Source organism: Furipterus horrens, unplaced genomic scaffold (genome assembly GCF_987537825.1).
Source record: "Furipterus horrens unplaced genomic scaffold, mFurHor1.1.pri manual_scaffold_13, whole genome shotgun sequence".
In the NCBI taxonomy this organism is placed as follows: Eukaryota; Metazoa; Chordata; class Mammalia; order Chiroptera; family Furipteridae; genus Furipterus; species Furipterus horrens.
This window is the reverse complement of record NW_028327183.1, coordinates 35,873,661-35,888,350: the sequence shown is the minus strand read 5'-3', so window position 1 is coordinate 35,888,350 and position 14,690 is coordinate 35,873,661. Positions and strand designations below refer to the sequence as shown.

Genomic DNA, 14,690 nt, shown 5'->3' with positions numbered 1-14,690 from the left:
AGGAGCGCGCACGCGCGCTCCTGGCTCAAACTGCCGGAAGGCGGAGGCTCGGGGCGCATGCGCAGGTCTGGGCGGGGCTGGGGCGCGCACGCAGGGCTGGGCGGAGCCAGTGGAGGGCACGTACTCCCTACCTAGGGAAAAGCGAGAGGGCCGGGTGGGTCCTTTCCTCTTGGCCCAGGACTAAAAGTCCCGGGAGGAGAGGGCACACGTGGCCTTGTGCAGACCGAAACGGTAACTCTCGGGGCTCCCAATCTTACGCAGCAAAACAAATGCTTCCCTCCGTATTCAGGCCTTATGATCATATCTTTTATTAGACTTAGGAGTATCACTATCAGTTCCTCAAATTGAAAAAAAGTACAAAAACTACATACAAAACGCGATCAGACGACTAAACTTTCCCGACTTGGGGCCAAGTTCTGTAAAAGAGAAAGAAAAGGGTGTGAGCTGAGGAAGACAATGAGAGGTCCAGGAAGGGTCTTAAAGCCAGGGAAGGGGTGTCTACTCACCTTCCTAAGCCTCCGCTCCCGTGAGGCCTGGGAGTCAGTCTCAGAGTAAGGGGGAGGGGCTGGTGGATAGTAGGCCTCCTCTTCCTCCCTGTAAGGTCTCCTTTCTGCTGACCCCTTTTTTCTCAAGGCCTCTTCCAAAAGCCGCCCATCATATTGGGAGTCCCCAGACCTAGAGCCATTGTTCCGGAGGTCCCGGGAGCGGTGGTAGCGGGACTTAGGGTCAGCATGAGGGCCGTCTCCAGACCTAAAGTCATCGAAGTGGTGTTCCTGGGAATGTGGGAAGCCCCTTGGGTCTTCTTGGTCGTAGAGGTCATCACGGCTGCGGCTTCGTGGGGGTGCATAAGCTCGGCCTCTCCTCCCACTATTTGGGGGAGACCTCCTCCCCGATTCTGCAGAGCCTGGCAGTGTAAGGTCGTCCAGAGCATCCACAGAGCGAGCCCGGGGCCGACCAGCCCCCCAGCCACTCTTCGGCCGCTCCGTCAGGGGCTCTTTCTCCCACCTCCTGGGACTCCGAGGGGAATGGTGACCCCATTCCTCATCCCGGATTGGGGTGAGGGCAGGGCCCCGGGAAGGCCGAGATCTCCAGTCGTCTTCATGGAGGGAGGTAACTTCACTCATGGCTATAGGGAAGGGAAGTGTCACTGACTGTTAGGTCAACACTTAATGCCAGGCGCTCCAAGTCCAGGAGTGTCACCACTTGGCTCATGCAGTCTACAGGGCCCTAGGCTTCTCATCTACTAAGGATTGATATGCAGTGTCCCATACACTTCTCACTGTGGTCATGGTAGGGAAGGAGTACTATGTCCAGGGTTTGCAGCAAGCATCCCTGGGACAGGTACTCAGGGAGACATGCTTGCCCCCCTCCCCTCTGAAATCCCTCAAACCCTGAGGCTTCTCACCCCTCTCTACACGGCCGTTGAGGGGGCCAGGTCGAGAAGGGTCAAAGTTGGCCAGTTCTTTCTCCATGTAGTACAGGACCCGCATGGAATCATCCTGCTGGCTGGCCTGAATCCTGTAGCCACTACGGACTTCTAGGAACAGGAAATGGAGGTGATCAGTTTGGGCGCTGACCCAGCTTCCCTCCCCTACAGGCATGTCCAACTTTATAATGCTTGGGTCTTACCAGAGGTCACACTGCTATCTGCATCACGAAGTAGGGGTACCTGGGAGCTATGGCCACCTATTGGGGTAGACTGGCTGTCAGTAGCTGCCCCCATGGAGCAAAGTCCTGCATTCCCAGCCCCCTTCCCTGCCTCCAGTTCCCTTTCTTCCAGCCCCGCACCCCTTAGAGCCCAAATACCCAGCCCACCCCTGCCCCATTTGCCTGGGCCCCCCCCAGACCTCACCTGAGCTACTCTTGTCAAAGTCTCCAGAGTATCCATTGTAGACAGGGCCCATGGGAATCATGGTTGCGGGGGGTGGAGTCTTGGCCGGGGAAAGGTAAGCATAGGTGCTGGGGGCGTAGATACTTGGGACACCTGAGGTGGCTGCTTTGCCAGCTGCATACACTGGTAGGGGACACACAGCATGAGACAATGACCAAGAGCCATCCTACCTTTCCCTGTGATAAAAAGGTCCAGAGGGACCTTCCCCCCATCCCCCCAGTTGTGGATCTACCCTGAAGACTTGGTTTCTGCAGGTCCATTATCTTCAATGAGGCCACCACCCCTCTTGAGGATGGGGCAGAGACCCTACATTTGTTGAGGTTTTAAATAAAATCCCAACTCTATGGCCACTTTTATCAGAAGATGTGGCCATCTGGGGCCTACATTCTTACAGAGCAACAGGGGGCAAAGATGCCCTTTTATATAAAGCCCATGTGTTAGACCCACAGGCCAGCATATTCCTGTTGGCAGCTGAACCCTAGCTTTAGGAAAGGAATCATCTTAGGGGAGGTCCCATACCTGCTCCCCTCTCAGGCCTGCTGGATCCTCCCCACAGAGTCTCCTAGACCTAGATGCCATAGGAAATATATAGTCTTTCCAGCTCCTAGGCTGCACCCACTCTCACTCTGCCTTTGTCCTCTCCTGATTCTAGGCTTGACTGTTCAAGGGCAAATCCTTGCTGCCTTCCTCCCCAGGCAATAAGAAACTAGGTTCTGGTGGCTGCTGTTGCAGCAAAGTCACCATGCTTAGGCAGACTGCTTTTTCCCTGGGCCTCTAACAGGAAAATGGGAGTTGTGGTGGGAGGAGATAGGCTCAGAAAGGTCTCTTCACCTCTGATTCGGTGGGGGAAGCAGAAGGCTCAGTGGTCTTTCCAGGCGAAGCCCATTAGTCTTTAAGGTGATTGGCTGTTTTATAATTTGCTGTGGGAGCTGCTGCTCTCAGATAGTTCAGGAGGGCTATGGCTGTGGAATAATACAGCCTCTGGTAGGGCGTTAATGGGGCCTTGGTTTGGGGTAACAGGGACTCAGGATGGAGGGAATTTGAATTCCTGGCCCCAGCCCTAACCTAATTTGTGGTGTAACTGCAAGTTTAGTTATAGCCCCTGGGGGTCTCTTTCCAAGGAATGGACTAACATCCAGTACCTGAGCCAAAAGCTGTCAATGAAAAATGACAAGAAAGGTGATAGCTAGCTTAAGCTCCCAGAGAGCAGTGGGTTTTTTTTCAGGGAAATGCTATTTTAAAAAAGCAGTTTGCCTACCACTGAGCACAGTGACCATAAAATTAGCATGGATTGAGTCAAAGCTCTGTGCTGAACACTCAGTCCTCCCTTAATGCTCACCACACCCCATTGAGGCAGGATCCTTGGAGAGAAGGAAACAGGTTCGGAGAGGGCATACTACTTGTTTGGGGTGTGAGTTGCAGAGCTCTGATTTGCTCTCTGGCCACGGTCATTACCAATGCTGACAGCAGCAATGTACAATGGCTAGTAGATGTGGAACACTATGTAGGCTAAGCCCTGCACTGAATGCTGAACACACCAATTTCCCATGTTCACCCTGTACAGAGGGCTCTGTCATAGCCCTGTTTCACAGAAGAGGAGACTAAGATACAGAGGGCTCTGCCATAGCCCTGTTTTACAGAAGAGGAGACTAAGACTGAGAGGTGAATTCACTGGGCTTCCAAGCAGGTAAGGAGGCAAGTCAGGCCTCAAACCTCCACCTGCCCAACTGTACAATCGCTTGTGATTCAATTGTTCATGAAGCTTGAAGTGCATTACATTGGAATCATGGCATGTAAGCTTTAAATGTTAGTACACAAACTCCATCTATCTGGAGTACATGGTTCATTCTTTCCATCACTCGTCACTACCGGCCTGGAAATGGACAGGTATCATGAGAGGAAGAAATCTGTCCCTCTTTGGCCTCATGTTTTAGGTACTCCTTAAGTGTAAAGTTATTTGTTTCTAGCTGTCAAGGTGATCTGTTCATCAACAAAGATATAGTGAACTTGGCCATGATAAAGAAAAGGTGGAGCCCTGGTTGATGTGGCTCACTTGATTGAGCTTCAGCCTGTAAACCAAAAGGTCGCTGGTTTGATTCCCGGTCAGGGCACATGCCTGGGTTGCCAGCCAGGTTCCTGATTGGGGGTGTGAGAGAGGCAACCACCAACTGACTTATGTTTTTCTCCTTTTTCTCCCTTCCTTCCCCTCTCTAAAAATAAATAAGTAAATTTTTTTTAAAAAATAGAAAAGGTGAAGTGTTGAACTCACTGTTTTGATGGCCCATTTTCACTGCAAGAAACTAGGTATCATATATGTATGAATTCAAGAAAGTGGCCAACATAAACATCCATGTCAAAGTTGATAATAATTGTCATGAAAACTTCAAAACTGAGTGCAGAGGTGCTGGTCTATCCAGACAGTGCCTATGGAGGGGCAGTGCGGCAGCGGGAGGAGGGAGACTTATTTTCTTCCTTCTTGCCCCTCTACTGTTTTGTTTACTTCTTATCCACTTCATCTCTGGTCCCATTTCCATTCCCAACCCTCCAGGTGCCACTCTAATGTGCTAGATATGTATGTCTTTAAACATAGTATTTGTAAAATCCAAGTGCTTGTGTGGATTTTTTTTTCTCTTAATTTGCTTAAATTATGTGGTGCTATAATCCTTGTTTGATTTCTTACCGTTTTCACTTAAGATTTTGTTTTTTAAAAGGACATTTACTTTCTAGTGTCTGTTTTGTACTATTTGAAATTTTTTTTACCATGTATATAACTTATACTTTCAAAAAGAAATGCTCAAAATAAACAAAGATTCAAAATAAATGAAAAGTTGAAGCACATGAATAAAAATCTAAATCAGCTGATCCTCCCTGGCCCACTTTCTCCAAAATCGCTCACCTCATAATCTCCAGACCAGTTGTACCTCCTCCCCTTGGACCCAGACATGTTGTTAAGTGGGGGTGGTTGCTCAAGGGGCACTTACAAGCCTCTGGGCAGCAGCACCTCTCCGGGCAGCAGGGGCATCTGATATAACAGCAGCAGGTGTGTGGGCAGCATTGACACCAGCAGATGCCCAGGAGGAGGAAGACAAGGAAGACAGCCAGGCAGACAACAACCACGAACAGCCAGTCTGCAGAGAGATGGAAACAAGCCCTGAGCCAGGAGGCCTGGGCAGGAACAGGGACACAGGCACAGCAAGGCAGTGCAGAGACATGGCTGGGGCGAAGCTTTGCATAGCTTGCGAGGGAAGATGCACCACTGCTGGAGTCTCCATGCCAGATGCCCAGGCACAGCAGAGGGATGCCCACTCCTCTACAGCCCAGGCCAGTCCCAAAGTTAGTGAACTTGCTCTGGGCTCATCAGGGCAAGGCAGAAAAGGAGTGGTGAGCTGCTAAGAACAAGATAGGCTGTAGCCTCAGAGAGGGATAGAGCACCAGCTGCCCAGATTCCACGCCCCAGAAAAGCACTACAGGCACCAGTCACAGGAGCCTCCTGCCTACACCCGAGGTTCCTCCTCAGCCATCCCTGCCCACCCCAAAGCCCAGAGCCAGGTCACTAGATGCCAGAGTTGAAGTCAGGCAAAGTTAGTGGGGGTCCACAGCGAGCGGTGTTTAGGGTGGGGGAGAATACTTAAAAGCAATGAGTGGTGTGTAGGGGAACTTCAGCCCCGTACCTTCCATGGGCCCCGCCTGAAAACCAGGTAAGAGCTCAGCCACCCCCGAGGTCCTGCCTGGAGGGACAAAAGAGAGACCGATTATACTGGCAAGGGCCAGCCCAGGCCGTCCCTCCCCAGAAGCCCAGCTCCAGGCTTATCAGGGTGAAGGTGTGCCCAGAAGTGGAGGACAGACTTATGGCCTAGGAAGGTCATAGCACATGGCTCCTACCCTCCACTCCCACACCCCACCCACATGGGTGTTGTTTACCAGAAGGCTTCCATCAGATAATTTTCCCTCTCTCATGCCACAGGGATTCTGTTGCCCAGATGGGTCCCAATATATTTCCCAAGGGTTCTGAAGGTGCGACCTCAATTTGCGCACTCCATCTTTTCCACATATATGGGTCCTAGTGCCCCAAAGGGTTGCAACCCATATGGTGAGGACAGTCCTGTTCCATCAGGCACAGTAGGCACAGTGTCCTAGGGCCCTTGAAAATTGTTTTATTTTAAAATCTGAAGAAAAAATATAATACCAAATACATAATAACACATTGTCTTTATAGCAAGGGAATCTTTATATATATGCATATTTAACACAGAGGAAGAGGCCCATGAAGTCAAAAGTATCTATGGCCTCTAGAAGTCGTACTGTGGTCTTGGTTCTTTGGCCCATGAGGGTCCCATCTTGGTCCATGCATTCTGTCCCATCCACAAGTTTCGTGGTCCAGCTAGTGCCTTCCCTCAGGTGCCATGGTTGCTTTGTGTGCACACAAGCATATCACAGGGGCATCCATACACCCAGCTCTCTGCCAATGAACTTCTATCCGGAGCTCACATACTCCATGCCGCATGCCCCATTGAGGGGGTTTCCACTATCCAAACCGGCAGTTCTCAAAGTGTCGTCCTGTCCCCAAGGCCAAAATAATATTCATAACACTAAGCTGTTATTTGCCCTTTTCACTCTCATTCTGCCATGAGTGTACAGTGGAGTTTTCCAGAGCTCCTGTGACATGTGATGGCAACATTATTGCTTTGATGGTAATGGACTGTGTCTTTGTGTATCTTGCTTTAAAAATGTTCAGGTTTTAATGCCTAACCCATTAAGCAACTAAAGATATAACCCACAAAAACATAAAGTCTTTGAGATCCTCAACAATTTTTCAGAGCATAAGTGGGTCCTGAGACTGCACTCTGAGAACTGCTAATACAGATTATACATTTTACCAAAGGACAGGCAGAGGTTCTCTGGGTCACTGGTGCATGCATTCTGTAGCCCACACGTGAACTGGCGCATAGTCTGAGTGCCCTGGAACATGCTCCCCCATCATGTCTGCTCATTGACACATGCATTTCCTTGCAGCATCCATATGATGGCAGTGTATGGCCTGGCAGCACCTCACATATACCATGTCACACGAGGCTATATCTGTTGGCTGAGAATAGAGCATCTGGCTAATGGCAACAATCCTTCCACAGATGGCAGGGGGCCCTCATGGCCAGACAAGGGCTGCTGGTGGCTACTCCACCCTGCCCCTGGGCATCTGGAGGGGCCAGGCCTGAGGGGAGCACTCACTGTATAAGCCACAAACACTATCCCAGCAGGACAGAGGACAAAATTCCTGTGCTTTGGCAAAGGTCTCTGGGATCAGATGTGGTCCTGGATTTGTGACAGGTCCAGTTTCCTTTCAGTTATACATACCATCAATCCTCCTCACTCACTGTCAATCAACTCTGACCATTTTTGTATTTTTTAAAAAATGAGACTGAGAAGAGGTCAAGTCCCCAATTCTCTCCACTCTTAGTTTGGCTCTGGCTTACTTGAAATGTTGTGGGGGGAGGGGTCCTACCTAGGGTGCAGGGCAGATAAGCTCAAGTGACTGGTGGTGCTGTGAGGCAACAGCAAAGCAGGCAACAACAGCCCAAAGAGCGAGCTGAAGGGCAGAGGGAGACACACAGAAGTGGCAGAAGAGGCCCCCTTTCACCTTCCCATCCCAGGCCCTCAGGGCCCAGTCCACTCACCCAGGACGATGAGCTCTGCGTAGGCCTCGTTGTTCCCCTGGAGGTCCTGGGCTGAGACCACAGAGCAGTAATACACACCACTGTCCCCCCAAGCCGTCTGGTCAAAGGTTAGGTCAGCATCTGTATCAGGAGGAGACTGTGAGGCCACTGTGAGGGAGGTCGGATCCTTCCCCATGGGACCATCAGAAGCGGGCAAGGGAGTGGGGCTGCAGATGCGCTAAGTGAAAAAAATAATTCATACCAGGCAGTGCTTCTTTTAGGCTCTCTATTAAACACCTGACATGGGGTATTTCAAGAAATCTGTGAGGGGGGCAGTGGTACCTTTCCTGGATTATAGATGAGATGACCTGACCTGCCCGAAGTTGTCCAGCTCATCAGTTGTCTTGACTCCAGAGCCAGTGCTTCAGACTTACAACCACACCCTGTACCACCTCTCAAAGCAAGTTACCTCCCCCAACACAAACTATCAGGGAGCCTGGTGTAGGCCTAGGGCATGGGTACAGGCTAAGGAGGCAGAGATAAGGAATCAGGATACATGGAGGCATGAGAAAGTGTGTGTGTGTGTGTGTGTGTGTGTGTGTGTGTGTGTTCCGGACAAAGACTTGGACTTTCTCAGTTCCCTAATCCATCCATCCACCATCAGCCCCCACAGTCCAGGGTCAGGCCCAGAGCTTGGGGACGCTCAGGTCTAAAGCTGCCCCGGGCAGGGAGCCTATTAATTACACCTGTAAAGAAAGTCTTTCAGCATTTCCTGTTTCCTCTGCTCCTCAGGCTCTAATTATTAAATTTCTTCAGCCACCCACCAGTGTGGGACAGGGTGGGACCCAGTGGGCAACTCCTCCTGAGGCCCATGGAGCATAGGAGACAGGAATACCCCCATAGCCACCAGGCCAGTTTCTTCCCAGATGCTCTGGCACTCTGGCCCTGCTGACTTGCATACCACCTTGCCCCACATGCCCACTGCCCTTCTCCATGACACCTGAGGCTAGTAGCGTGTACGCCCAGGTCTGCAGCATCTGGAACTCACCAGGGCATCAGCCAATTGCCATAGAAATGAAAGGACCAGAGCCTTCCTCCTTTGGAAGGCCTTACATCCATAGAAAATCCCTTCTTTCAACAATGTCTACCTCCACCACTCACAAGGTCCTTGGCATGATCTGGCTGCCAGTTATACCAGCCTCATTCCACCACTCTCCTCCACTCACTAGACTCTGGACACCTTAGCCTCCTCACTGTGCCCCCAACATGCTGGGCACACAGCTGCCTCACCTTGCGCTCGTGCTAGTTTCTGCCTGGCACTGTGTTCTCAGATCCTCACAGAGCTGGTTCCATCCTGCTCACACAGCTCCCCTACCCGACTGCTGAATTATATCAGCCAGGTTAGGGGCTGAGCACCCCGATCCTACCCAGGAGAATGTGAGCTCCATGCATGCAGAACTTGGTTTGCATCAGTCACTGCTGAGTCCCCAAGTGCCGGACACCGGGCCTGTCCAAGACCCAGAAATGAACCCCTTGCCTCCTCAACTTGACCTGCCTTAGCTTTTGTTGTCTGTTCCAGCATTCTAAGCACACGGTGATATTCAAATAGGCCCTTGATACATTCAACATTCAAGACATAATTACTGAAAGCATCCTATGTTCCGGGGAGTATCTGAGGCACGTGGTATACTTGAGAGCAAGTTTTCAAGGTGTGATCTGTGGATCCTAAGGTCCCCCAAGACCTTTTCAGAGAATCCCAGAGGTCAAAGTTACTTGCATAATACCCTTTTCACTTAATCTCTGGATGTACTGGAGTTTCCCAGAGGCTACAAGACATGTACTATCACAATATATTGAATGCAGAAGCAGTTTTGAGAATCCAGTTTCTACTCAGCCAGACTTCAAGGAGATGTGTAAAAATATAAAGCAACGATGCAGTTTTTACTCAAGTTTTTTGTTTTGTTTTGGAAAATATACTAGCACTTGCACTAAAAGTGTTATCAATATTGACCTGAAGGACCTCAGTGATTAAGAATGTAGAGGCCTGCCCTGGCTGGGTGGCTCAGCTGGTTGGAGCATTGTGCCATACACCCAAAATGTTGCAGGTTTGATCCCCAGTAGGGGCTGGTACTGGAGGCAACTGATCAGTTTCTCTCACAGTGATGTTTCTTTCTCTCCCTTCCTCTTCTCTCTGAAATCAATAAACATATCCTCAGGTGAGTATTTAAAAAAAGTGTAGAGGCCCTACGACTAACAGTTTGAAAGCCCCTGCTATAGACAGCAGATATAAACCTCTGCCCTTACAGACCTCAGACTTAACTGGGAAAGAGAAAACAAGTAAAAAAAGTAAATATGTGGCATATCAGATGGTGATAGGCAATACAGAGAAAACTAATCAGGGAAGGCAGACAGAAAGTGCCAGTGTGGAGGTGGGGGTTGTGCAAGTTTAAGCAGGGTGACCTTTGGAGCAGACATGAAGGAGCGGAGGCCATGGCTCCCCCTCAGTGACATATCTAGCCCATTATTGAGTTCTTACTATGTGCTGGGTCCCTTTGCACTAATTCTATGAATCTTCATAAAACTTAACTATTGTACATTCTCCCAAATCCTTTAGACTCTCCACAACACCGTCACTTTTCCCACCCTATCTTTAAACCAGACTCTGACCTCACCTCTCCAAGACCTGAGCTGTAGGGCAGGGCCCTGCCCAACGCTGAAGAGGTGGACAGGAACCCCCTGCCACAGTAAGTTTGTGTTCTTGTGGTCCTGACCCTGGCCTCAATGTGTTTTGTTTAGCCTGCATGATGTTTCCAAAACCCGTGAAAAATATGGATTTCCAGCTTCTTTTGATCAACTCTAAAGCTTGGGCCCACCTCCTTCCTGCAAGGCGCACCCTGTTCCTGGTATGTACTATGTCTGGTCCTGACACACTGGGCTGGGCATTGCTCTGTTTTAAATACAAGAAGATACCGGGTCTCCAGTTGGGAGCAGAAGCTGGGCCTCTGGTTCCTTATCCACACACAACAGAGGTGGCCCTCACAATCTTGGGGGTCAATGGGCAATTTGGTCCAGTGTAACAGAGTGTAGGGCGGTGGGGACGAGAGGATGTGGCAGGCAGGACACATGGACCCCAAGCAGCCTAAGGAGGTAGAAATGGGACTCCTATCCAGGCATCCCACGTCACCCAAAGCAGAGAAAAATAGAAGGGGGAGTTCGACTTGAGGGACTCTGAGGGTGAACCACCATTACAGCTTGCTCAGAAATACTTTCACTAAAAACCTGATGGCTCGTGACCCTTGGAAAATCATGAGGGAGTCTACTTCTCAGAGCTGAAAGGGAGGAACCTCCCATGGCTACTGGGTTTCCTGAGAGGATGTACATACAATGGACCCTCACAGCTTGTATCAAACATGGGCCCAGATCAAAGCAGCTTGAAAGATCTGGGCCTGTGAGGCCTCTGGAGCATGAAAAATCTGCCCCAGCTAGAGCCTGAGGGCCACTCTGGAGTTTTGGACTCAGCAGAGGTGCGATTCCAGCCAGCCTTTCAGGGCACTATCCATACTTGAGCTAACCTGACAGGGCTGCCAGATATTAAGTCATGCCTGGTCCTGGCTGGTGGGAGAGGTCGTTGGGATATGGGGGAGGAGGCCAAGACAGGTTGAACCCCTAAGAAGCACTTTGTCCTCAAGAACAGCAGGATGCTTTGGGCTGAGCTGCCCATGGAAATTCAAGGCAAGTAGGTTCGATCCCTCCTAGAAATAGGACTGACAGGCTCGGTCCCTGGAACCGTGCCTTTTGTCCATGATGTAGACAGTGTGAGGGAAGGAGTATGCCCGTGCCCCGGTCTCTTGGGGTATGCAAAGGGACACTCCCTTCACCCCTCTGCCCCCATGCCCAAGATTAAAACTCTAATTTTGTTTAATACAGTGAAAGGATAAATCCATTAAGTGGGTGAGCCTTCACTCCTCACCCACTGCTGCTCATCACCTTCTTCCCTGCTCTCTAGATTCTTCAGGACCCAGTCCCAGCCTCTCCTCAAATCACATTCGCAGAGGTCTTAAGGTGTGCACCCGAGTCACTCCATACACGTTTGTTTTATTGCAGCACTTAGTATTCTCTAATATTCTCTTACTCTTTCTTTATCTGCTGTTTACTGCCTACCTCACCCCACTAGCATATCACCTCCTTGAGGGCAGGGCTATCAGGTGTCCTGATCACTACTCCATTCCCAGAACCTACAACAGCTCCTGGCACTTAGTAAATGCTCAATAAATACCAAATGAATGGATAAATGAACAACTTCCCCACCGTCCCTTACTCAGTTCCAGCGGGCACTTCCTATCATTAGGCAGCACTAAGGTTATAGACAAGGGCTCTCAGGGCTGCCTAGGTTCAAATCCCAGCTCCAGCTCTTTGCTAGCAGTGTGCCTAGATGAGCTACTTAACCTCTCCGTACCTCAGTTTCAAGTGTAAAATGTGAGGACTCAGTGATGTGTAAAGCAAGTCATGGACTTTCTCCATTAAAATCTCTCACCCTTTCGGTTCACTGTTACCTCCTCTGTGGGCCCTCTGCAAAGGGGTCACCAGTTTAGATATTAGAACAAAGGTAGCTGACTTAGAATCCCAGCCATTACCAGCTGTGTGACCCTGTGCAAGTCACTTTGCGTCTCTGGGCCTCTGTAAAATGACACTCACAGAATCTACTTACATAGTTACACTGTGGTCTAAATGAGTTAATCCACATAAACCTGTATTAGAGTCTGGCGCGTACAGTCCTTTATAAGTTGTTATTTATATCAGTTTTACTTACTATTGCTGGTAGTATTAGTATTATAGAACCCTGCCTCTCTTTCCACTACCCACTGTTTCTTAATGTTCAAGCATTTGACAGTATGTGGTGTGTTTATCTTGTCTCCCTCTCTGGATGGCAAGCTCCACGAGGGAAGTGATTCTATAATTTTCTTTACTGTTGTATTTCCAGGGCCTCGAACAACACCTGGTATATGTTAAGTGCTCAATACATCTTTGCTGTTAAATAAAGGAATAGGTGGCTTGATAGGAAAAAGGATCCCCTTAATCAGTCATTTCAGACACTGGCGCTAATGAGCCTCCAGGTGGGGACTCCAGGTTGCACACCAGAGAGCCTGTGCAAGCCTGTCCCCAACCCCATCCCCTGCCTTCTCCCTTGCCCTACCCTACATACTTCCTGTTATAGTGATCCTCCGGCCCTGGTAGTAGTCTCCCAGAGTCACAGCATTGCCCTGCTTGGTGGCCACAACCCTGACGGTGCGCACGCTGTCCTGGCACTCCACATAGGGGTTGTAGCCCGGGTTACCAGCCGCCAGCTGCGCATTGATCTGGTTGTCTACACTGGCTGGAGAAAAGGCATCAGCAATGCGGTCCCGGCAAAAAGACTTGTACTTCCAGATCACGATGGGTGCTGTGGGGGTCGTGGTCAACTGGTAGGTGCAGGGCAGGGTCACAGGCTGGAAGAGGATCACCACATGGTAGGGGTCTGACACAGTCACCTGGATGGCACTGGCAGGGGCTGAGGGCAAAAGGAGAGTCAGTAGGGACCACTATGAGCTCTGGAAAGTGTTTCAGCAGGAATACGCAACATCACTTGTCACCAACTTGACACTTACGAGTCTATGGTTTTACAGAGAGACTGACACACATTGTTCCTTAATCCTCAGGACCTCAGGTGAGGCAGCTAGAATAATCATGCCCATTTTATAGACCCATCGGGCTGAAGTGGCAGGTGCAAGGTCAGAAGGCCAGGTTTCTTGGAAAACCCTGTCCATCTCTCTTCCCAGAGTGTGTCCTCTGAACCACCCCAGCCCCCTCTTCCCTTCGCCATTCTCTCACAGAAAGGGCTCCTCTCTGCGGCCCATACAGGGAAGCCCAAATGGCCACCACAAAGTGCTGGCAGCCTCACTTCAAAAATTACATCCAGGGTTTCACCCCCACTTTTGTGGATTGGGGGTTAAATTTTGGAGTTGTTTGACTGAACTGCTTTGCCATGTAGTAGCGAATGCCCTACAAGGTCGCCATTACCCTCCCACCTCACCCTACCCAAAGCCATCCCAAATAAACATGCCAAAAGTGCTTGCAAAAGATAAAATTCTCCCCACGCCCCCACCCAAACATCTGATCCAGTGAAAGCTTGCCAGGAGAAAACTGTTTCAAACCAAATCCAGAAGTCCATCCCACCAGACCCTTATGCACAGATACTTCGGAGCCCGAGGGACATGGGTGGGGAGTTCCCAATCCCGCACCCGCCAGAGGCCTGGGCACTGTTTCTTGATCTCTCCCTCCAGGACGTGTCTGATCCAGCCCTCAAGTGCTCCTTTCCCGCTCCTCCAAGACTTAGTAACCTCTCTGTGCACTCAAGTCTCCATTCCGGCCTCTCCCAGTGGTCCCTTCACCCCTTCCCTACAAAGAGTTTCATTCTCCTTGCCGCCCCAGGGTTTGAGGTCCCGAAGTTTCACTTCCTGCTATCTCTGAACAAGGACACGGGAGCGCTTACAACGCGAATGTGGGAATTCCCCTCACAATGGTACACAAGGGATCTCCCGAGACCCTGGGGATCGGAAGATCCTAGTCTTTCCGATCCCCCCCCCCCCCCAGCTCTCCTGCCTCCTCGGTGGTGTAGAACTTTATCCATCCTCCTTCTATAATACTCTCTCGCCCTTCCGTGGCACCAGCGGCCCCGCTCTCCGTACCTGTGCACAAAGTGCCAAGAAGGAGCCACACGAAGACAACCGCGCCCCAATCCGGGGTGTCCGAGTAGGAGCCCAACACCCCAACCAGCCTGCGGGCGACAGGCGCCATCGCGGCCGTCGGGACTCGCTGGTCCGTGCGTCCCCTACTGGGTACCCGGAGAGTAGGGGGCGCAGACCGCACCAACGCTGGGAGGGGTGCAAGCTCCTCCCATTCCCAGTTCCGTTCTTTTTCCCTACTCCTACCCAACCCTGCCCTGTTCTAGGACTTTAGTGAACAGAAACAACGTGATTGAAGAACTCTTCCAGTTTTCTTGGAGAAAATCGCTTGACTCACTGTGGTTCTCTCAATCACTCCCCCCCCCGCGCACTATGGCGAATGGATCGGCCCAGGTACACAGGGCGAGAACAGAGGGCTGGGCAAGG

General features: G+C 50.6%; 1 protein-coding gene across 3 annotated transcripts; it reads right to left on the bottom strand.

Annotated features, from left to right (window-relative positions):
- Positions 1–284: 284 nt before the first annotated feature.
- On the bottom strand, positions 285–14,432 carry LSR (lipolysis stimulated lipoprotein receptor). 3 transcript variants are annotated; one of them, XM_090259681.1, is made up of 10 exons: positions 14,268–14,414; positions 12,746–13,090; positions 7,564–7,683; positions 5,563–5,619; positions 4,873–5,019; positions 1,853–2,014; positions 1,630–1,686; positions 1,406–1,537; positions 507–1,126; positions 285–416 (listed from the first exon to the last, which is right to left on the bottom strand). In XM_090259681.1, the coding sequence occupies exons 1-10, from the start codon at positions 14,374–14,376 to the stop codon at positions 381–383; spliced, it is 1,785 nt and encodes a 594-aa protein (XP_090115807.1). In that variant the 5' UTR covers positions 14,377–14,414; the 3' UTR covers positions 285–380. The 3 variants fall into 3 exon arrangements, with proteins under 3 accessions (XP_090115807.1, XP_090115805.1, XP_090115806.1); XM_090259679.1 differs by lacking the exon at positions 5,563–5,619 and having other exon boundaries at positions 14,268–14,432; XM_090259680.1 differs by lacking the exons at positions 4,873–5,019; positions 5,563–5,619 and having other exon boundaries at positions 14,268–14,432.
- Positions 14,433–14,690: the final 258 nt, after the last annotated feature.

What these genes read in the sequence shown, in the direction of transcription:
- LSR (XM_090259681.1), bottom strand. Translation starts at nt 14,376, where the DNA reads ATGGCGCCTGTCGCCCGCAGGCTGGTTGGGGTGTTGGGCTCCTACTCG. An exon ending in CTTTGACAAGAGTAGCTCAG is followed by an intron (nt 1,687 to 1,852) that starts GTGAGGTCTGGG and finishes CTACCCCAATAG; the next exon opens with GTGGCCATAGCTCCCAGGTA. An exon ending in CAACGGCCGTGTAGAGAGGG is followed by an intron (nt 1,127 to 1,405) that starts GTGAGAAGCCTC and finishes CCTTCCCTATAG; the next exon opens with CCATGAGTGAAGTTACCTCC.